General features: G+C 42.0%; 1 protein-coding gene across 1 annotated transcript; it reads left to right on the forward strand.

Moving 5' to 3' along the window:
- The first annotated feature begins 2149 nt into the window (after positions 1-2149).
- On the forward strand, positions 2150-19131 carry LOC138756908 (ectonucleotide pyrophosphatase/phosphodiesterase family member 7-like). Its single transcript, XM_069923301.1, has 5 exons — positions 2150-2284; positions 5293-5560; positions 5997-6142; positions 11053-11682; positions 18868-19131. The coding sequence occupies exons 1-5, from the start codon at positions 2150-2152 to the stop codon at positions 19129-19131; spliced, it is 1443 nt and encodes a 480-aa protein (XP_069779402.1).
- Positions 19132-22639: the final 3508 nt, after the last annotated feature.

Here is a 22639-nt window from a genome sequence, read left to right on the forward strand (position 1 = left end):
TCGTGCCTCAATAGATCATGCTCTTTGTTGCTTTGATTAAGTTTTTAAACAGCTGATTTAAGGTCAAACTGGTCAACCCAGCAAAGCGATCATTCTTGGACGAACTTCAGGAATTCGAACCAAAGAACCTCAGAACTTTGCAGCACAGAAAACAGGACCTTTGGCCCTTCTAGTCTGAATGATTGGTCTGTCTAGCCCTACTTGACTTGCACCCAATCCATAGCCCTCCAATCCATGTACTTGTCCAAATTTTTCTTAAATGTTAAAATTGAGCCCGCATTCACCAGTTCATCTGGCAGCTCATTCCATACTCCCACCATTCTCAGTGTGGAGAAATTTCCCCCAATATTCCTCCTAAACCTTTCCCCTTTCACCCTTAACCCATGTTAACTCATCTTAACCTCTAGCTTGTATCTCACCTAACTTCAATGGCAAAAGCCTCATCTATTCCCCTCATAATTTTAAATACCTCTATCAAATCTCCCCTCATTTTTCTATGCTCCAGGGAATAAAATCCTAACCTGTCTAAGCTTTCCATGTAACTCAGTTCCTAAAGTCCTAGTAAATCTTCTCTGCACTCTTTCAACCTTACTGATATCTTTCCTGTAGTTCGGTGACCAAAACTACACACAACACTCCAAATCTGGCCTCACCAATGTCTGATACAACATCCCAACTCCTATGCTCAATACTTTGACTTATGAAGGCCAATATGCCAAAAGCTCTCTTTACAACCCTTGTAACCTGTGACACCACTTTCATGAAATTATGCATCTGTATTCCCAGATCCCTCTGTTCTACCCCACTGCTCAGTGCCCAACTGTTTACTGTGTATGTTCTACCTTCGATTGTCCTTCCAAAATGCAACACCTAATACTGGTCAGCATTAAATTCCATCTGCTATTAAGAACCAAATGCATCATTTACAATGTATCAAAAGCTGTGAAGCAATTCAAAAGACCAATTCTCCTTCTTCAAGTTGCATGCCTCAGGATATATGACAAATAGAAGGTTTCAGGCTAAAAAATATTGACTGCTTTTTACTTTCTATTGCCCCTTTCATACTGCCAACCCTTCTAGGAAGTGGGAAAACTTACTGAGCTTGCTGCACTTGGAACCTTTCCCACTGCATCACGATTTATCTGGATAATTGGCAACCTGGCATTTTAGTTGGTGGGGGGGGGGGGGTCCCCACCTCCAGTGGTGACAATGTGAGAGCAGGTGGTGCTTTCACACCACCAGAAAAAATTTAGTGAGTTAATTCGGTCAGGCTCTGACACTTGCACCCACCAAGTATCAGAGCCTGGTTGAATTTAACTCACCCTGCTAGGTTGGGACATTTCACACCGCCCAATTACCGGGAATGGACCCATCAAATTACCCAGTGAACCCACACAGAATTGGCAGTGTGAAAGGGGCTGATTGCCACGTGACAATATTGAGTTTCTCCAGCATACTTGCACACTGCACAAGACTCCAGCATCTGCAAATGTTCTTGATTACATGCATCCCATTTCATTGTACAAGTACAATGTAATCCAATATCTTTCCATGCCATAGCCTCCCTGTGCAGATAAAATGGGCCAATCATTTCCCAAAATTTGCCAGCTGGAATCTCTGGCCTCCCAACTTCCTGCTCACTGACGTAAAAAAAAATTGAATTCAGCAGGAGTGGGGTTTGAGGGCCGAATCTTCACTTTAAACTGCTTTCTGCTGGGATAAAATTAACCCCTGTAGTTGACCTGTTATTGCAAGGGCAGCACAGTTAGCATAAAACTATTGTTCTCAGGCTTTTTCAGGACTCAGCTTTTCAAAAATAAACCTCAAACTACTTATTGTTATTATCATTTCACACAGCAAAGTTCACATCTGTAAATTAGTTTATGGAGAGGTACAAGGTTTATTTGGCTCCAAAGAGTTTTCATCAAAATATTCTTATCTGGTGGTGGTGGGGGGGGGGGGGGGGGGGGTTGGGGAGGAAAAGGCTGCCTCAGCCCTGCTTCCTTAAAAAAATGACAATGCAACTTGCCCTCAGTCTGTCAACTTAGCTGAGTGTCCACTGCACATAAATATTTACTTAGTAATCTTCCTAATAGAATATATGGTACTTTGTGACATGAAGTAGATCAGCTTCTTTCAGAGTCGTGACATGGATACATTCCAGTTCGCCTATTGTAGAAACAGGTCTACAGCTGATGCCATCTCACTGGCTCTACACAAAGCCCTGGAACACCTGGACAGCAAAGATGCATACTTCAGAATGTTCTTTATCAAGAATAGTTTGGTATTTAACACCATCATCCCCTCAAAACTGATCAGCAAACACCAAGACCTGGGAGTTAACATCCCTCTGTGTAATTAGATCATGGATTTCCTCACCTCCAGACCACAATCAATGAAGATTGTAAAGAACAATCTCCATCAGTACCAGAGCACCACAGGTCTGTGTTCTTAGCCCCCTGTTCTATTTGCTTTACACCTATGACTGTGTGGCTCGTCATGACAATAATACCATCTACAAATTTGCTGACGATACTGTAGTAGTGGGTTTTATAAAGGAAGGGGATGAGTCATCATACAGGAGGGAGATTGAAAACTTGGCTGAATGGTGCACCAACAACAACCTTGCACTCCATGTCACCAAAACTAAAGAGCTGATTGTTAACTTCAGGAAAGGAAAACCAGAGGTTTACAATCCAGTGATCATTGGGAGATCAGCGGTAGAGAGGGTGAGCAAATGCAAGTCCTTGGGAGTCACTATCTCAGAAGATCTTTCCTGAACTCAACTCACCAATGGCATCATGAAGAAAACATGGATTGGCATCTGTTTTTCATTTGTGCAAACCAAGCATTAAAGCATTAAAGGCAGCTTTTGTGATATACATTTAAACTCACATATTCACATCAGTCCCTTGTACCTCATCTGCCTTACACCTGTTTGGATCAACAAGTCTTTGGTTCTTTCGACCCGCATTACACACTGTATTGATTTTTCTTTGTTCTCTCTGTATTGAAGTTTGTTTTCTTTCATTATTCATTTACAGTCTTTTGTTTGTTTACATGCTTACACTGTGTGCAATTTTTTAATGCTACTTATTAGCCATAATTCTTGCATGCCTGCAGGAAAAAGAATCTCAGGGTTGTATGTGATGCCTTTGTGCCTCAATACTGAGGGCAACCATCATATTCTTGCATTAAACCATGAAAGAAGCATCACGTCTCCACATGCTAATATATTACTAAACCACAACAGAGGCAATGAGGATCGACAATAAATCTGAAATCTAGATGACAAGGCTCCATTTGGCCTGAATAGAATTTTCCTTGTAATCTCTTCCCAGAAATCATCTTGGTCCATCTCATTGCAAATCAGCAAAGTTACAAATGTCTCCAGGTCATTTGCTTCTCACTGGTTTGTGAAAACTGAAAAAAAATTGCACTGTTTAAATATTAGGGAAGCTGGATTAAATTAACTTCAAATTGTAATTCCATCATCAGCCCACTTGGGGTCAGTGCAGTCTGCTCAAACCATCACAATCCTGACTGGCTCACAATGCTTTTAACAGATGCTCTTCACTTGTTCAGTGCTGGATATGCATTATGAATTGTAGGCCTTTTTTTGTTGCTGGATGAAGTGAGCGTTTGGTTCACTGTTCCTCAGCCCACTCCTTATAAAAGTGGTCTGCCTCTGGCTTTAAAACAAATCTGTAATCCAATAACTTCAATTTGCTGCGCAAAACATTTTCAAATCAAAATTAATTAGGCTGTGAAATTCAGCCTTTTCTTTAGAAGTAATATCTTACATTGCAGCACCACAGCATCTCTCCTCCATAACCTGTGCACAATCTGAAATGAGCAAACTTGATAAGCATTGCCATCCTCCTCGCTTACAGTCGCACTTCCCCCACCATCGACATGACCGACCTGGATCGTTGTCTGAAGGCAGCACGCAAAGTCATTGAGGGCCCCTTCCACCCTGAACAAAGCATCTTTCAGAGATTTATATAGTTGAAACTCTTGTCCTGCATATGTATTGTTTGTCTGTGTGTGTGTGTCATGTCTCGTTGTATCTCTATGCTTTTGCATCGAGGACCAGAGAAGCTGTTTCGTCGGATTGTACTTGTACAATCAGATATCTGCCTCATTCATTTATTTGCCAACCTATACAAACTTACTCAACAATCTAAACCAACCCTCCCTCACACTCATAAGCCTTGATTTTTCTTCCATCCATATGTCCATCTTTTAAATTGTTCTATTGTACCAGCCTCCACCATTAATCCTGGCAATATATTCTCTGCACGCACCACTCAATGTTTTCAAAAAATCCTACTCCTGATTTCTCCTTCCCCTTCCCCTTCCCCTCCCCCTTAAACAGATGTCCTCTAGTGTTTGCTACTGTCACCCGAGTAAAGAGGTTCTGGTTCTGTGCTGCACTGTTAGCCAGAATCTGACACACACAAAGATAAAGACTGTACAACAGTCCACAAAGACTTCCACAGAGCCAGGCTGGCTGTGGGTGCAGCAAACTCTGAGTGAGGCCTCGGGAGGCCGGCGTAGGCTTATATCCCGGAGGGTGATTGACACCCGACCGGGTGGGGCTCGATCCATTCAGGCCGACTGATTGACAGCCGGCCAGGTATTGTCCTGTCCCCTTACACTCCTGCAGGTACAGAGGTTGCCCCCTGCAGTAGGCCGATGGTGGACCACCACAGATTCCATCCTATCGAAGTCTCTCATAATCTCGTAGGCCTCTAAGTTGCCTCTTGTCCTCCATCACTCCAAAGAGAAAAGCCCCAGCTCTGTTAAGTTTGCATCATAAAATGCATTCTCCAATCCAGGCAACATCCTGATAAATCTCCTCTGCTCCTTCTCCGAACCTAAATTAAACATCACAGCACAGGGCCTTTGGCCCATGATGTTGTTCTGACCGAGAGAAACCTACTTAACAAACTAAATCTTCTCTACGATTTGGATTAAACGTATGCACATTTTTAAACCTTGCTTCAGATGATTAAACATTCTTGCAAATCTGCTTCAGTGATTGTTATTTTGGGTAATTTTCTTATTACAGAGGGATTAAGCTATTAAAATCCCTTAGAAGAGTTCAAATATTACACAATCATGGTTGTTTATCTTCAATCTCCAGTCCATCTATTCCAATATAAACACAAAAATTGACATGTTGCAAAATGTTTGTGGGCAATGAAGATTTATGTCAGGATAAGATAAAGCTAATATAAGCTGCACCTGCTGGTTATGAGCATTTCATTTCTGTGTTGCTGGTTACAGTATAAACTGACAGACATCATGGGAATATATTGCATCCTAATCCTGGGTCTTTCTCTGTCACTCACACTTGGTCTTCCTCTCCACAGAGGTGAAAGGAAAAGTCGAAACAAACTACTACTCATTTCCTTTGACGGGTTTCGTTGGAATTACGATCAAGATGTTGAAACTCCTAATTTTCAAAAGTTAGTCAAAGAAGGCGTGAAGGCAAAATACATCACCCCTCCCTTCATTACAATTACCTCTCCATCTCATTTCACTCTGGTAACCGGTAAGTTTCACCTTAACTACAATGTGAATAATCAGATTGTGGCAAAAATCGGATTAAATATCCAAATTATTTCCAGAAAAAGCACCAATCATTGAAATTAATGCCTTATCCACAGTTGATTGCATGTTTTGATATATATAATTAAAATATGGATATTATGAGTTATTTCCTTGGGTGGAGAAAATGCTTCTGTAATTACTACTTAAATACTTCTTCACTATAATCCAATGTGACTAAAAGATCTTTCCATCCAACATTTTTCTGCAGAAACTTTGAATTGAAAGTTAAAAAGTTTATAATTAAAATAATATAAAAGATGATAATCAAGGTGTAAACATTGAAATCCCAACAGCTATTATTCAGTAATTGTCTCCCTGGAAGTTCACTGTGACTTGCACATTAGAGAGTAAGAAATATACATCTAATTTTTCCAAAGGAAAATATATAGAGTCTCATGGAGTGATCCACAACATGTGGTTCAATACAACCTCTGGCCTGAAAAAGCCATATTACCAGGCACAAGGTGTCAACGAATACTGGGATAATGGAAGTCTTCCTATTTGGATCACTGCTCAGCGCCAGGTAAGGCACAAACATAGCACTGACCGGAAGCAATACATGTTCTAACATCTTTAATATGGATTCAAGAAGGGTACACTAGCCCCTGCAAGCTCCACCATAAAAAGAGAAAACATTTTTTTCTGGGCTCAGACTTCCTTTGGTGTCTGCACAATGCCTTCACCAGCACGGTGCCGTCGCACATTTGGGATGGAACCAGAGGGCAGGTCCATCCAATGTTAGTACCTCGGATGCATGTTGTGCTTCACACAACAGGCAGGAGGCAATACATTTTAAAACATTAGAAGAAGCAGGAAGAGACCAAACACCCTTGTGTTAGCTCCATTATTTCAATATCAGCTGGCAGTAATCATATATTTGATCCATTTTCCTGACTGATCCCATCATCCCTTGGAAGTAAAACATGAAAGACTGCAGATTCCGTGGTCGAAGTAAAAATGCAATGCTGGAGAAACTCAGCAGGTCAAATACTGCACTATATAGAGCAAAGATGAAGATACAGAACCAACTTTTCAGGCTTGAGCTCTTCAAGGTTATCTCTTGACCACCCCCCCCCCCCCCACCCCGCCTTAATATCCAAAAATCTTTTTCATCCCACCACATCCATCACATTATCCTCTGACAGTTCTACCAACTTCAGCGTGATCCCACATCCAGCTACATTTTTTACTGTCCATCCCTATCCACTTTTCACAGCGAATGGTCTCTCTGAGATACCTTGTCTCTTGTCCTTCCCCACCCATCTTCCACTCCCAGCAATTCCTGTTTTCACTTCCAAAGATCCCTTACCCCTACACCTCCTCCCTTACCCCTACACCTCCTCCCTTACCCCTACACCTCCTCCCTTACCCCTACACCTCCTCCCTTACCCCTACACCTCCTCCCTTACCCCTACACCTCCTCCCTTACCCCTACACCTCCTCCCTTACCCCTACACCTCCTCCCTTACCCCTACACCTCCTCCCTTACCCCTACACCTCCTCCCTTACCCCTACACCTCCTCCCTTACCCCTACACCTCCTCCCTTACCCCTACACCTCCTCCCTTACCCCTACACCTCCTCCCTTACCCCTACACCTCCTCCCTTACCCCTACACCTCCTCCCTTACCCCTACACCTCCTCCCTTACCCCTACACCTCCTCCCTTACCCCTACACCTCCTCCCTTACCCCTACACCTCCTCCCTTACCCCTACACCTCCTCCCTTACCCCTACACCTCCTCCCTTACCCCTACACCTCCTCCCTTACCCCTACACCTCCTCCCTTACCCCTACACCTCCTCCCTTACCCCTACACCTCCTCCCTTACCCCTACACCTCCTCCCTTACCCCTACACCTCCTCCCTTACCCCTACACCTCCTCCCTTACCCCTACACCTCCTCCCTTACCCCTACACCTCCTCCCTTACCCCTACACCTCCTCCCTTACCCCTACACCTCCTCCCTTACCCCTACACCTCCTCCCTTACCCCTACACCTCCTCCCTTACCCCTACACCTCCTCCCTTACCCCTACACCTCCTCCCTTACCCCTACACCTCCTCCCTTACCCCTACACCTCCTCCCTTACCCCTACACCTCCTCCCTTACCCCTACACCTCCTCCCTTACCCCTACACCTCCTCCCTTACCCCTACACCTCCTCCCTTACCCCTACACCTCCTCCCTTACCCCTACACCTCCTCCCTTACCCCTACACCTCCTCCCTTACCCCTACACCTCCTCCCTTACCCCTACACCTCCTCCCTTACCCCTACACCTCCTCCCTTACCCCTACACCTCCTCCCTTACCCCTACACCTCCTCCCTTACCCCTACACCTCCTCCCTTACCCCTACACCTCCTCCCTTACCCCAACCTAATCTACTGCATTCAGTATAGCCAGTGGTGCCTTCTCTACATCAGTGAGACCAAACACAGACTGAGGGACTGTGCACCTATGCTCTGTGGGTCTAAAGTTGAGCTTACTCTGGCCAACCGCAGTAACTCCCCGAACCATTCCTATAGTGACATGACTGTCTGTCCTCAGCCTCATCCATTGTGGCCAATCACAAACTTGAGGAACAACACCTCATACACTTAATGGCATGAACCTTGGTTTTTCTAATTTTATGTAATCCCCACCCTCATCTGATTCCACTGTTTCCATGTCTTCTTTACCTACTCCTGCACAATTCTTTCCCCACCCCGTTTTCTAATGGTTTCTCCCCTACCCATCTCTCTACCTCTCACACCTTCTGAGCCATTACCACTAGGCCCCTCTCCCAGCTTCTCCCCCCTTTATTTCATCTGTTCTATATTCATCTTGATAAAGGGTTTTGACTCAAAATATTGACTGACCATTTCTACCCATGGATGTTGTCTAACCTGCTGAGCTCTTCTAGAACGTCTTTGTCCAAAAGCCTATTGTTCAATCTCAAATATATTCAACAACTGAACATTCACCGCTGTTTCAAGCAGAGATTTTCCAACATTTACAACCTTTAACATTTCCTCATCCCAGCTCATTTCCTGAATGTTTAATAGCTTCAGTTTTTGATGAAGGTTATTCAGACAGAGCAGAAGTGAGCTACATTTATCAAAAAAAAAATTCCATTGGCTTTACGTGTTGTTATGCATGTAGAAAGTAAAAGGTTCTTTAATATTCTAGAGCAGCACAAGAACTGCCTCGGGGATTGAATTCACCAAATGTAGATCTTCATAACTTAGCACAACTGGGTCCAATCAATGAAATATTAAGACTAGGTACAATTCATCTTCGTCTATGAGGAATATTTTTGAAAAGCAAATAATCAGCAGTGAAATTTTGCAGAATCTGGAAAGTGGACAAGGTCCTTTTTTTTAAATCATCTTGGCAGGAATGAACCTGTATTTGCACAGTGGAAGTGCAGATCAGAAAAGCAGCGGGTCACAAAGCCATGTCCAACTTACTCTGCCTGCCTCCTGCCTCTCTGACTTCAGATGCCACATTCAGAGGTCAAAATTGAACAGGCTTTTGTGCGGGACAATGTGGAGATTAAGGAAGCAGGAGTGTTGGATTTTCTTAAAAACATTGTGTAAACTAATGGAGAGGGTTCTTAAGGATAAGATCTATGAGCATTTGGAGAACTCCAGTCTACTCAAGGATAGTCAGCACAGCCTTGTAAAGGGAAGGTCAGGCCTCACGAGTCTTATTGAGATTTTTTTTTGAGGAGGTAACAAAAGAAGTTAACGAGAGTCGGGTGGTAGATGTGGTCTACATGGATATTCGCAAAGGCATTTGACAAGGTCCCCCAGGAGAGACTCATCCAGAAAGTCATGAGGCATAGGATCAGTGGAAAATTGGCTGTATGAATAAATAATTGGCTTGTAGGAAGAAAGCAGAGGATAGTAGTGGAAGGAAAGTATTCTGCCTGGAGGTCAGTGACTAGTGCAGGGCTGCAGGGATCTGTTCTGGGACCCCTTGCTCTTTGTGATGTTTATAAATGACCTGGATGAAGAGGCAGAAGGCTGGGTCAGTAAGTTTGCGGATGACACGAAGGTTGTAGGAGTTGTGGATGGAGCTGAAGGTTGTCGAAGGTTACAAGAGGATATAGACAGTATGCAGAGTTGGACAGAAAAGTGGTAGATGGAGTTCAATCCAGATCAGTGTGAGGAGACACATTTTGGAAGGATTGTCTAGAAGGCTGAGTCCAGGGTTAATGGTCGGTTACTCAAGAATGTGGATTGGGTAAAAATCCACACATCCCTCAAGGTTGCCAGGATAGTTAAGAAGGCCTAAGGGATGCTGGGCTTCATTAATAGGGGAATTGAATTCAGGAGTAGAGAAGTCATGTTACAACGCTACAAATCTTTGGTGAAACCAGAGTATTGTGTTCAATTCTGGTCACCTTATTATAGGAACGATGTAGAAGCTATGGAGATGGTGCAGAAGGGATTTACCGGGATGTTGCCTGGATTGGGAAACAAGTCTTATGAGGCAAGGTTAACAGAACTGGCACTTTTTCACTTTGGAGTATAGAAGGGTGAGAGGAGACTTGATACTGGTTTACAAGATTATGCGAGGCAGAGATAGGGTGGACGGCCAGCACCTGTTTCCCAGGGCAGGATCAGCAAACACCAGAGGACACAAGTACAAAGTTAAGGGAGGGAAGTTTAGGGGGGACACCAGGGACAAGGTGATTGTTTTTAAAAACCACAGAGGGTTGTGGGTGCCAGGGATGGTGGTGGAAACTGAAACACTGGGGACATTTAAGAGTCTCTAAGTCAGACGCATGGATGAAAGAAAAATAAAGGTTTTATGGGATAGGAAAGGTTTAGTATATGATTGGCACAACTTTGATGGCTGAAGGGCCTATACTGTGCTGTTCCATTGTGGCGATGCACATTCTGGCCCTGCTTGTCACGTGCGGTCGGCGGGGCAGCCGCGGCAAGGATGGTATCACGGGACCACCTCTTCTGGTCCAGGCTGGGAGGTCACATATGCGCTTGTGTCATCGGGACACAAGCATCAGGACATTGGAGGCAAAACCAAGGTGGGGTTTAAATGCTGCAGCACGAGATTCAAATTAAAGCAGTTGTGAAACCAGAGCTCACAGCCTGTTGTCTCAGTCTCTTCGCTGCACTTACTCACAACACGCTACACTATGTTATACTTGTTCTAATGCTTCCAAAACTTCTTTCTTCCACAGAATAATGTTTAATTCTGAACCTTAGGGCAACTCTCACTTTTAAAACTTTAAAATTAATGCTAAGTACGCTAGACACATCTCCTCTTGGGAGGCTGGCTATTACCATTCTCACTGGAAGTAGATGAGGTTCCTAAATGTACTCAGCAGGTTTGACAGAGAAGCACGTCATGTGAGAGACTATCATTGTACAATATATGACCAGAGACTTTATTAACAGAACCTTTCATGCTAATTTTATTTCTAAAGGGTTTAAAGACTGGCTCCATTCATTTTCCTGGAACCAAACCCAGTTATGGTGGAGAACACATTTTCATGAAAGTGGTGGAGCCTCCAATGTACAACTATAAGAATGAAACAGCCTGGAGAGAAAATATCAACATAGTAATGAGATGGTTTACAGTGGAGAATCTGGATTTTGTCACACTCTACATTGGGGAGCCAGATGGTGCAGGCCACAAGTACGGGCCAGAATCACAGAAGAGAAAAGACATGGTACGGCAGGTGGACAGGACACTGGGCTATTTACTGGAAAGTCTCGAACGGTACAATTTGAAATCCAAGCTCAACGTTATTATCACTTCCGACCATGGAATGACCACGGTGTTGAAAGAACCAGCTGTGAATGAAATTGTGCTGTCTCGATTCTCCAATTTTTCATTCAAGGACAATGACTTTGAATTACTTGATTATGGACCTGTCGGCCTGCTTTTGCCCAAAGAAGGAAGGACCGATAAAGTGTACCAGGCCCTGAAAGGTGCACACCCACATCTAAATGTTTTTACCAAAGAGAATATTCCAACAAGACTTCGATATTCCAACAATGGACGAATTCTCCCCATCATCATGTTTGGTGACCCTGGCTACGTTGTTCATGGGGTGAGTATGTGAACTGTATAACTGGTTTAAAATGACAAGTTAGATCTGGGAGGAGCAAACCATTAAGAGCATTTTCTGTGTTGGTTATCAACCATGGGATTGCAAAACTGATTTGCATTTAGAAAAATAACACTTACACTGACAGACTGGCCTTTTGATCTGCATTATTTAGCAAAACATTCAACCAAGTTGGTGATTACATTAGTCTCAGAAATCAGTCAAGATCACATGAATTTAGGACCTGGGGGTCGAGGTTACCAGGCCCCCTCAAGTCTGTCCAACATTAGATAGGATCAGAGCTGATCTATGCAGGCCTCAACTCATCTGTGCTAGTGCCTCATACCCCACTCAACCTTTCAAATGCTTAGCTGTCTCTTGATTACAGATCTCTGATGACTGGCCACCCTTGTGTCAACAAATTCCAGAGATTCAATCACCTCAGAGAGAAGCAAATCTATTTCTAGTGATTTACAGCTAGTTTGTGGCTATGTCAAAAATGTCACAACCTTCCCACAAGTGGAAGGCAGCTTTTGTGATATACATTTAAACTCACATATTCACATCAGTCCCTTGTACCTCATCTGCCTTACACCCCACCACCCCCACAGACTCATGTTTTGTTCCCAACCCATTTCCTACATAAGCCTCTGGATTGGCATCTGTTTTTCATTTGTGCAAACCAAGCATTAAATTCATCCATGTTCATATGATATAAAACACTGTAAACCAGCTCTGCAAATTGGGCAAAGTTAAATGTGGGTTTTTAAATTCAAAATAGGGATAAGTTAAATCTCAATGCCAATTACAAGTGCATAAGGAAGTAGTACTTTGTTTTACATTTCTCCACTAAACCCACTCTGAACATCTTTGACCATTGTGCAATTATGGTGGAAATTGTGCAGTTACTGGGGGATATAAACCTAATTCTCAAATGAATGTCAAACAACATAATATCTATTCTTATTAGCTGTGAGTTGGATCTAAAGGATCAACAATCAGACAGATGGAAATGTTCTAAAGTACAACTAAAAGTGATAAACAGCAGTTTTTAAAAAAATAAATAAAGAGCATTTATACTCAACTGTTATGGCAAGGGAGATTGAAATCCTCTTTTTTTTGAAGAATAAATCACACTCTCCTTTTTCAGTCCCTGAAGGCTCAAAGCCAATCAGGTACACTAATTAGATTGAGATGAATCTCAATTGAAGCTGATTCAGACATTTGCTGCTTCCATCAAATTTGTCTCCCTCATGGAATTGCTTCCACCTGTTCCCTAATCATCTCAAGCTTTCAAATGCATCCATAGACTTATATTTTTATTTAGTTAGTATGGGACTTCAACAAGGAAGTCCTGCAGATCAGGACTATAGCAATGGGACAGAAACGTGCACAGATCTCATTATCCACCCCCTTCCTGACATAAATACCCAAAACAATGTTCAAACATTGGTCATCAATTCCAAGTTTTGATTTCGATTTAAGCCTGTTCATCTTTTCAGTGGTGTGCAAGAGAGTCAAGAAGCCTGCTATGAAGTTTTCACACCAATACTAGATAATATTCCCTGGTGCTTATCCTCCATTATTGTAATTGAGGAAACCGACCATATTAACTCTATGAGGGAGGATTCAGTGATTGTTACGCCTCATCCTATAAATCAAAGCAAGCCTGTTCATCTATCTCTTCATTCCAACAGAATCAACAAACCTGCCATGGAGTTTTCACAAATTTTCAAAAATTGAGCTAAATTAAGTTGATGCAGTAGATGCCAGAATCTTGCACAAGAAAAGCAAAAATATATCCAATCAGGAAGAAAGTTACCTGGAAAACTTTGTTCCAGATTGCAACCTCAACCATTAGAATATCCAGTGTGACGGGTCAGAGGTTGTCACTGTGAGTGAGGCAAGTATGAGGATCCAGAAGCTGGTGTGGTAGCAGCATTGACCTTTGCACTAAGAGTCAAGGAGTCACAGAATAATCCAGCACATTAGGCCACATCTGTGGGGAGAGAAGTGGGATCATGGCACTGTCTTTATCAGAACAGGAAAGAGGGTGGAGAGGGAATGCCTGTGATAAGGTGGAGACCAAAGTTGACCAGATAACGTGATTAACAGTAAAGGTGGAGCCAGTTCAAGATAAGAAACAGCTGGGAGATGCAAAAGACAGTATTTGGTGAAAATCTAAAACAAGAGTTGATTTGGCTGCATCTACAGCAAAAGAACCAGTTCATGTTGCAGGTGGATAGACTCACCTCAGAACAAGTCAGAGAAGAGAGGTGGCCAAACCACAGCTCGTGAGCCACATATAATGTGCGGTTTGCAGGAATATCTCGGCTGAGACAGGAATTATATGAGCCAGTGCACACAATGGTAGCTTTAGTGGGCATGGCTTCCGATTGCATGATGGTTGTGGCTCTTGAGCATTTGAAGTTTATTGTCTGTGGCTCTTACATTAAGTAAGTTTGGTCAAGCCAGTCATAGAACCCTACAGCACAGTACAGGCCCTTTGGGTCTGGATGTTGTGCCGATCTTTATATTCCAACTACCAAAAAAAATGAAACCCTTACGACCTTGTAACCCTCTATTTTTCTTCCATCCATGTGCCTGCCCAAGAGTCTCTTAAATACCCCTAATGTTTCAGACCTCAGCACCACCCCTGGCAAGGCATTCCAGGCATCCACAACTCTCTGTGTAAAATACTTACCCCTGACATGTCTCCCCTAAATTTTCGTCCCTTCACTTTGTACATTATGTTAATATAGATAGTGAATATAACAGTGAAAGGTAAAACTTTTCAAGAGAAAAATGTAAAATAATAGGAACATTGCAGATGTAAATGATTAAAAGCTAATCCCACAGTTTGAAAGTAATTGCTGACAGGAGGATATTGCAATGTTTACAGAATATTCTTGAATTATCTTAAGAGGCAATACTGAAAGCCACTGAGGTTGGCCAAACCAAAGTGAAAATTGTTGCTGCCTTTCTGTGAATCTGTTCATAGTTTTTCACAGACCTCCTTCATTACAGGACATGGAATCAATCTCTTTTGTCCAGTTTGTCCAATAAGAGGCTGTTGCTAGGAAAACTTATTGGTAGAAGGATAGCAATTTCTATGGACTTTGATGACGTGATATATTAATTTATTCTTGGTGGTGGGTGGGTTTACCCGACAGCCTGGGAGAGAACTCTACAACCAGCTTTAAGTAGTGTAAAGACGAGTGATCTAGGTGTGAAATTTATGTTCTATAATGTGACCTGAATCCCACCTGGTTAACATCATGTTGCTTCATAAAAATTGGATTTAAGCATTTAAAGGTAAAGGTTCCATTATTATCATATTTAGAATGTAACATACATGAAATTGTTTAACTGTTGTCTACCATAAGGCAGACAGAGAGTCACCACTTGTCCAGCACCCTTCACAGAAACCTACAGCACCTGGTGCTCCTAGGTCAGCACTTGGAGGGGAGACTGCCTAGGAACGCCGAGGAACCTATCACGTCCACCTGAAGTTAACTCCTGTCACTCTCATGCATGTTGAACTTCTGGTCAACAGGCATTAGGTTATCTGCCAATCTTCCACGTGAAATAAAAGAGCACCTTGTCAAGAGTAAAAGGAAAATAAAAGTTCTGTATGAATTCAATAGGCTGAACATCCATTCTCACTGTTTCTTACTCGGTTAACAGAACAAAAGCAGGGAGGATGCAGAAAAATGTTTGTTTCAAAAGTACCCAGAGGAAACCCATACCTCCTAAAGTCTACATTCTGATGTCATAAGTGATGAGTTGACTCATTTCATCCTGATCATTTTCTTCTGATCCAGGGGTAAACATCGCTTAGATATTACATGTGCAAAACAAGTACCTGAGTTAATATATATTCAGTAAATCATAACCACTGTTTCCACAGCAACTGTGCTTCCAAAGTCATTGATTCCCACATTTAGGTATTCAGAATGTAAAAATGGATACAAATTTATCTACAGATACCAACGATCAGTACAAATTAAATTTTGTAATGAGATATTTTTCACATCTCATAATGTGCCTGATTTCTACGTGCATGAATACATATTTGACTAATCTATGAATCTGATAAAGGCTTTACTGTCCAAAGAGCGACAATAAATGAGCAACTTCAAATGCAACTCCTTTGCTATTAAAACAGTCTTTGAACTCAAGGAAAACGTGACTGAGACTCTGCCGTGATTGGACCAAAGCAGCGGTTTTCCAGGTTTGCAATGCACACGATTCTCTTGAGCTTGATACCCATAGTACAGTCACCAGAAGTCGCCTTGTGGTGTAACTCCAATCCTCTGTTCATGGTACAATAAAATGCCCAGATGTGGAAGGGAAACCGCAGACAGATCTGTGGTGTCATCCCTCCCGACGATAGAATAGTTTGCTGGCTCTCATTGCCCTTTGATAGCTCAGGAAAAGTCAATACTTTGAGCTTTAGATGAACTGATTGAAATAACATGAACAATTTGTTTTCTTTCTAATCTTCTAATGACCCAGTCACTGGTTGTACTCATGCCCTGATCTTAACTTTCATGAAATACCTTTATTTTTTTTTCTTGAACCTGATAAGTTCCATCCAATTACTTATCAGAATCAGAATTTATTGTCGTGAACATGTTACAAAATGTGTTGTTTTGAGGGAGCGTCACAGGGCAAACAACTGTATAAACCATAATGCAAGAAAGTGAGGCAGTGTCTGGGGTTTATTGTTCATTCAGGAATCTGATGGAATTGGGGAAGAAGCTGTCCTTGTGCCGCTGAGTGCTCGTCTTTAGGCTCCTGTACCTTTTTCACAATGGTAGCAGAGTGAAGAGGGGTGGTGGGGGTTCTTTAGGATAGAGCCTGCTTTTTTAAGACACCACCTCTTGTTGATGTTCTCGTTGGAATGAAGTCTGGTGCCCATGATGTCGCAGGCTGTGTTAACAACCCTCTGGAGTTTTTTCCTGCACTCCACGGTACACTTGCAGAAGTCAGCTTGTCATGATCAAGTAAAATTGGTTAATGGGCAGCCAGTACTTGAGGAAGCCACATGAACCCTTGCTGTCAAGTGTAGTTAATGTCTTCAGTAAATCCCCACCAAATAAAAATTGCTAATGTGGTGCATTCTATTCATGCTGCTGTAGTTGTGGGAGAGAGTGTATCAATAATTATGGATGCAATTTTTTGGACAAGTAAAGCTGGCTGGAAGAGTATGATGTAAGATATGACAACCTTTGAGATATTTTATATTTAAGATATAAATGGTGAACATCATTTGGCAGATGTTGCACTGCAGTTTACATGACTGTCATTGCTGCCTGATAACAATCTGATTACATTTACCATAACAGGTGGATCCCTGATATATTTATGTACAAAGTGTTGAAAATCGTCCTTTCGAAAATTGAGGCCGACAGATCCTTGAACTCTTGTTTTCTTTCACATCAATTCCATCTCATAAAAATCCATTTCTCAGTAGCCCCATGAGTGTAAAGACACTTTGATAAATTGCTTGCTGGGGCCATTATAATTCAGGAGTAACATGCGGGGTGAAAGGAAATGAAGGTTCTCCATAAAGAGTAGCAGGAGGCTCATTTGGCAAATATAGATCAATGTCGACCAGATGTGCTGAATCCATTAATCACTCTCACACTGAGGGGTGCACAATATTTTACATAGGCATCAAATTCAAAGTAGTTTTACAGAAACTAAATGGACCTTTTCACACTATATAATTTTCTATTTACTTCAATTATCTTCACTATCTAGTCAAATAGAAATTAAAATGCTCGCTGCTGTTTGTTGTACAATTCTCAGATTTTTTTATCAGAGTACAGACATGACATCACATACAACCCTGAGATTCTTTGTTCTGCTTAGAAATCTTATTAAAATCCACCAAATGATCAGAAAAGGTTTAAAGTTTTTTTGCTTCAAAACAGCAAATAACCAGAAGCAAAGACAAGTTGCATGAAACCAGAAAAGTTTCCTTCATCTTATTCCCTTAAATTAGTTATCTCCCACTCCGAGCAGCAGATGGCCAAAGGGATCGGGCCTATTCTTCATTTATCTCATACAAGGATTAGGGGGAATCACATTGAAATATTTTGAATATTGAAAGGCCTGAATAGAGTGAACAAGGTGAAGATATTTCCAGTGGTGGGAGAGTTTAGAAGAAGACAAAGACTCAGAATAAAGGGGTGTCCCTTTAGAATGGAGATGAGGAGAAATTTCTTCAGCCAGAGGGGGGTGAATCTGAGAGCGAGAGAGAGCATATGTTTGTGTGTTTGTGTACGCGTGATATAAAAATATAGATTATATATTCATATATATTATAATTCTTATATTTTATGTAAGATATATACTAAATATATATATTTATATACTATATATTAAAAATAGTGCAAATAGTTATAATTTTGCATATTTTAGATTGGTTTTCATTCAATGGGGTTTTGATAAGGAAATTATGATCTTCACATCAAGTGCATGTCAGACCATAACAGATGGGAAAGAACAAGGCCACTTGGCCCATCAAATCTGCTCCACCATTAGATTCATGGCTGATTTATTTTTCTTTTCATCCTCATTCCACTTCCTTAACCCTGTAACTTTTGATGCCATTACTAATCAAGAACCTACCAACCTCTGCTTGAAATCTCCCCAGTGACTTGACCCCCCCCCCCCCAACCCAGATGAAGAAAGTTCTCATTTCTAATTCTAAAGGGATATCCTTTGATTCTGAGACTGTACTCTCTGCGCTGAGACTCTCCCACCACTGGAAACATCTTCACTCTATCCAGGCATCCAGAAATATTGGGAATATTTCAATGAGATTCCCCCTCACCCTTCCAAACTCAAGCAAGATCAGTCCCGTGTTTTCATGAAGTTTTAGTCTGCATTATGTGGTGAATAATGCCACTCTCCTTTGTTTGTATAGTATTTCCTTTGTGTGCAACTCATTTTAACTGTTTATATTCTAATTGCAAAATGATTAAGAATGTATTCCTTTGTAGATTTTACCAAGAATTCAAGAGGCAGATACATCATATGAATATTATACATTTGAATATTCATATATCATATGAATATTATACTTACTGTTCATGCATTTGATCTTTATGGTGAATCACATCCTTTCAATGTTCTCCCTTATATTCTACCTGGGATCCCCTTGTCTCCTCCTAGAGATTCAAACTCCAGTTTAACAAAGGCGAACATGGGTTTGATAATGAGCATATGGACATGAAGATGATTTTCCGTGCATTTGGCCCAGATTTCAAGAAGAATTATTTAGCCGAGCCATTTGAGAGTGTAAACATTTATTCATTAATGTGTGAACTTCTGAACATCAAGCCGGAACCAAACAATGGATCGTTGGAATATACCCAGGAGATGTTGATTTACCACCCAAATAATAATGAAGGTAAAAAAATTATTCTGAAAAATTAAGCTCTGACATATTCATAACTGTTACAGAACATTGAAATATTGGATGAGAACTCTTATTCAGAGATTATTGTGTTCTGTGGATAAATTCAAATCACATTTATTTCATGATGCCATTCAGTTTATTTTACACTTTTTACCAATGTTTAACTCTTTCTCCTTTTCAAAAATCAAACTGACTCTATTCACAGGATGTCATTAATATTCCTTAATCTACTTTACCTAAAATAATTCCTGATGATACAAACTGGTGATATCTGCACATTCAGAATTCCAACGTTTAACACATTTACAAAGATAATTTTAAACATGTGATGGAAAGAGTTTGTAAAGAAGCAACAGCGCTGAACTGAATTGAATCGTTTCTTGTCCTGTGGACAGAGATACAGTGAAAAGCTCAGTTTTGTGTTCCATCCAGGCAGCTCCCAAAAATTCACCACATTCCAATGTCATAAATTATTTTGGATCATCCAGTGGAGAAAAGAGCCACACCCCTTCCTCAAAACATTACCTGCAAAATCAATTGATCCATCCCTGCTAAGCATTTCCACAGACCCTAAATTAGTTTCAGATTTCCAGCATCTCATTTGCCCCACTCATCTTAAAAGGTTGTTTTCAAAAGCCAAGTTTCACTTTTCACTGTTCAACTTTGCCTATTATCTGAGTAATTTATTAATTTTCCTTAATTTCCAAAGAGATTATACTATAAGATCATAAGACATAGGAGCAGAAATAGACTATTTGGCCCATTGAGTCTGCCCCACCATTCAATCATATACTGATCCATTCTCCCACTCAGCCCCACTGCCCAGCCTTCTCCCCATATCCTTTGATACCCTGGCTATCAATCTCTGCCTTAAATACATCTAATGACCTGGCTTCCACAACCATCTTGGCAACAAATTCCACTCATTCACCATGTTCTGGCTAAAGAAATTTCTCACTATTTCTATTCTGTGGAAGCTCTTCAATCCTGAAGCTGTGCCCTCTTGTCCGAGAGTCTCTTCTCATGGGAAACAACCTTTCTACATCTACTCTGTCCATGCCTTTCAACATTCAGAATGTTTCAATGACATCTCCCCTCATTCTCCCAAATTCCAATGAGTACAGGCCAGGAGCTGTCAAACTTCAGATCTTGACTCATGCTTCAGATCTTGAAGTTCCTCCACAGAATCTTTGGATACCTGCCATTTATTTTCTACTGCAGTGTTCCTCATGACATCATAGTTGCCCTTCTTTAAGGTTCTAGATCCAAATATCTGAATTTATGTTACCCCACCATCTTTTCATCTCAACCTTCCCAGGTGTTAAGAACCCTTGAACGTTAAGCTCCCTACCATGGAGCCCAGTCTAGGTCCCTACCATGGAGCCCAGTCTAGGTCCCTACCATGGAGCCCAGTCTAGGTCCCTACCATGGAGCCCAGTCTAGGTCCCTACCATGGAGCCCAGTCTAGGTCCCTACCATGGAGCCCAGTCTAGGACCCTACCATGGACCCCAGTCTAGGTCCCTACCATGGAGCCCAGTCTAGGTCCCTACCATGGAGCCCAGTCTAGGTCCCTACCATGGAGCCCAGTCTAGGTCCCTACCATGGAGCCCAGTCTAGGTCCCAGCTGTGTCTGCTGTTAATTCATTACTGTGAATGCTCCTTACAGTGAGACAAAGAACCTTCAGGCTTGACTTATCATGACCTCTGTCATCCCCATCTTTAATTTCCTAGTTTAATGCCACATCCAATTTTAGGATGTCTATTTGGTTACCTGTCATTGACTTCACCAACCTGTATCTGGTTCAGATCCAGATGTTGCCCACTCCATCAACATCCCAGATGTAAATGGTGTTCATTCCTGTGCAGATCTTCCTGGTTCACACGGATGTAACCACCACACCATACCCCCTTCCACATCTGTGTGAGCGACATGCTCATCCTCGTCCTTGTCAGCACCACACCGTCCTCTCCCTTCCACACCCACGTGAGCACCACGCCACCCTCTCCCATACCCATGAGTGCCACACCACCCTCCCTTCCATGTCCATGTGAGCGCCACACTACCCTCTCCCTTTCACGCCCACGAGGGTCACACCACCCTCTCCCTTCCACATCCACGTGAGTGCCACACTGCCCTCTCCCTCCCATGTCTACGTGAGCACTACACTGCCCCCTTCCTTCCCCATCCAATTGAACAGTTCTTCCTTTCACATCCACGTGCACTCCGACACTATCCTCTACCATTCAAGCCCACTCATGTTTCCACTCTGTCACCCAATTATTGCATCACCCTATCCATCGTCCTGGCTCTACTTAATGTCATCGCCCGGCCCTTCTTCACTCCCATTGCTCTTTCTCGTGAACACCCAGTCTTCCATCTAAACTGATGATCATTTTGTCTTTTTACAGATGTGGCTTCCCCTGCTTAGTGTTTCTGGTCTTGCTTTACACAATTTTCCATTTATTTTGACAACATTCAAGAAGCTAAACACACTTCTTGCTGACATCATAATAACTCTGACCTTTAAACTGAAAAATTAGGGTTAGGGTACTTAAATCCTAAGGTATTTTCATATCTTTTAGTTCTTTTTCATATCCTTTCAGTCACGAAGGATAAATCATCATGGTTTTGGGTGGTCGTGTGCTTAGCGGCAGTTGTTGGCATCTTGGTTCTGGTGGCTCTTGTCGTCGTCGTTCGTTTCCTTACCAAGAAAAAGGAACAGAACGAGACTGTAAGTACCTCAACTTTTAATGCAAAAGGTTTTCATTTTGATTTTTTTTTGTATAGTGCAAGTGTAATGTTTAAGTTCCTTCCTTGAGCCCAATGTACAAGATTGTATTTGTTCACCCCTTCCCTGCCACCTGTCTTTTTGCAGTCCCCTGAGATCTCAGAAATGTACACCATGAATTTAGTTCCAGGTCAAAGGAAACTGATCAACAAATACCCTTCTCCACATGAACCAATGGTGCTCCAGCACACTGAAAATCATGGAATTTACCTCCGACACGTTCTCCAAAATTTTCTGGGAGGACGAGAACATGCGGGAGCAAAATCCCATTGTAATTGCACATAGTTTGCTCCCCTGCACAGGCCACACCAGCTGCTCACCTGATTTTCACACTTTCAAAACACAATTTACCCATGCTCTGTCAGTGGCAAAAAGATGATCTGGTAAAGAGAATATTCCACTAGGTGCTCAGAGCCTTCACAAAGGAATGAATATTCTGACCAATTCCTGGGAATATCTGGTTCATGATCACACAAAGTGAAAGAAAAGTTAATGAATTTGGTGTTGAGGCATTGCAAAGGCGGCACACAGAAGCCCCCTGGGAGTGGCAGAAAGAGCCACCCACGTAGCCAATCTGTGGAAGAGTCTACAATTCCCATATTGGCCTTCTCAGCCATCTCAAAATCCACACAACTGGAAAGGAGGTCAGCTCAAAGTATTATTTCCAAACAACCAATTGCAGCTGATGTGGCTTGTAGGCAACAAATTGAATGCTACATTCAGGGATTAATCCAC

The sequence above is a fragment of the Narcine bancroftii genome, chromosome 3 (genome assembly GCF_036971445.1).
Source record: "Narcine bancroftii isolate sNarBan1 chromosome 3, sNarBan1.hap1, whole genome shotgun sequence".
NCBI lineage: Eukaryota > Metazoa > Chordata > Chondrichthyes > Torpediniformes > Narcinidae > Narcine > Narcine bancroftii.

Bases quoted from the DNA above. Each gene is read 5' to 3' on its own strand.
- LOC138756908 (XM_069923301.1), top strand. From the start codon at position 2,150: ATGGATACATTCCAGTTCGCCTATTGTAGAAACAGGTCTACAGCTGAT. The intron at 6,143-11,052 runs GTAAGGCACAAA...TTATTTCTAAAG, and splicing joins GGATCACTGCTCAGCGCCAG to GGTTTAAAGACTGGCTCCAT. The intron at 11,683-18,867 runs GTGAGTATGTGA...GTCTCCTCCTAG, and splicing joins CTGGCTACGTTGTTCATGGG to AGATTCAAACTCCAGTTTAA.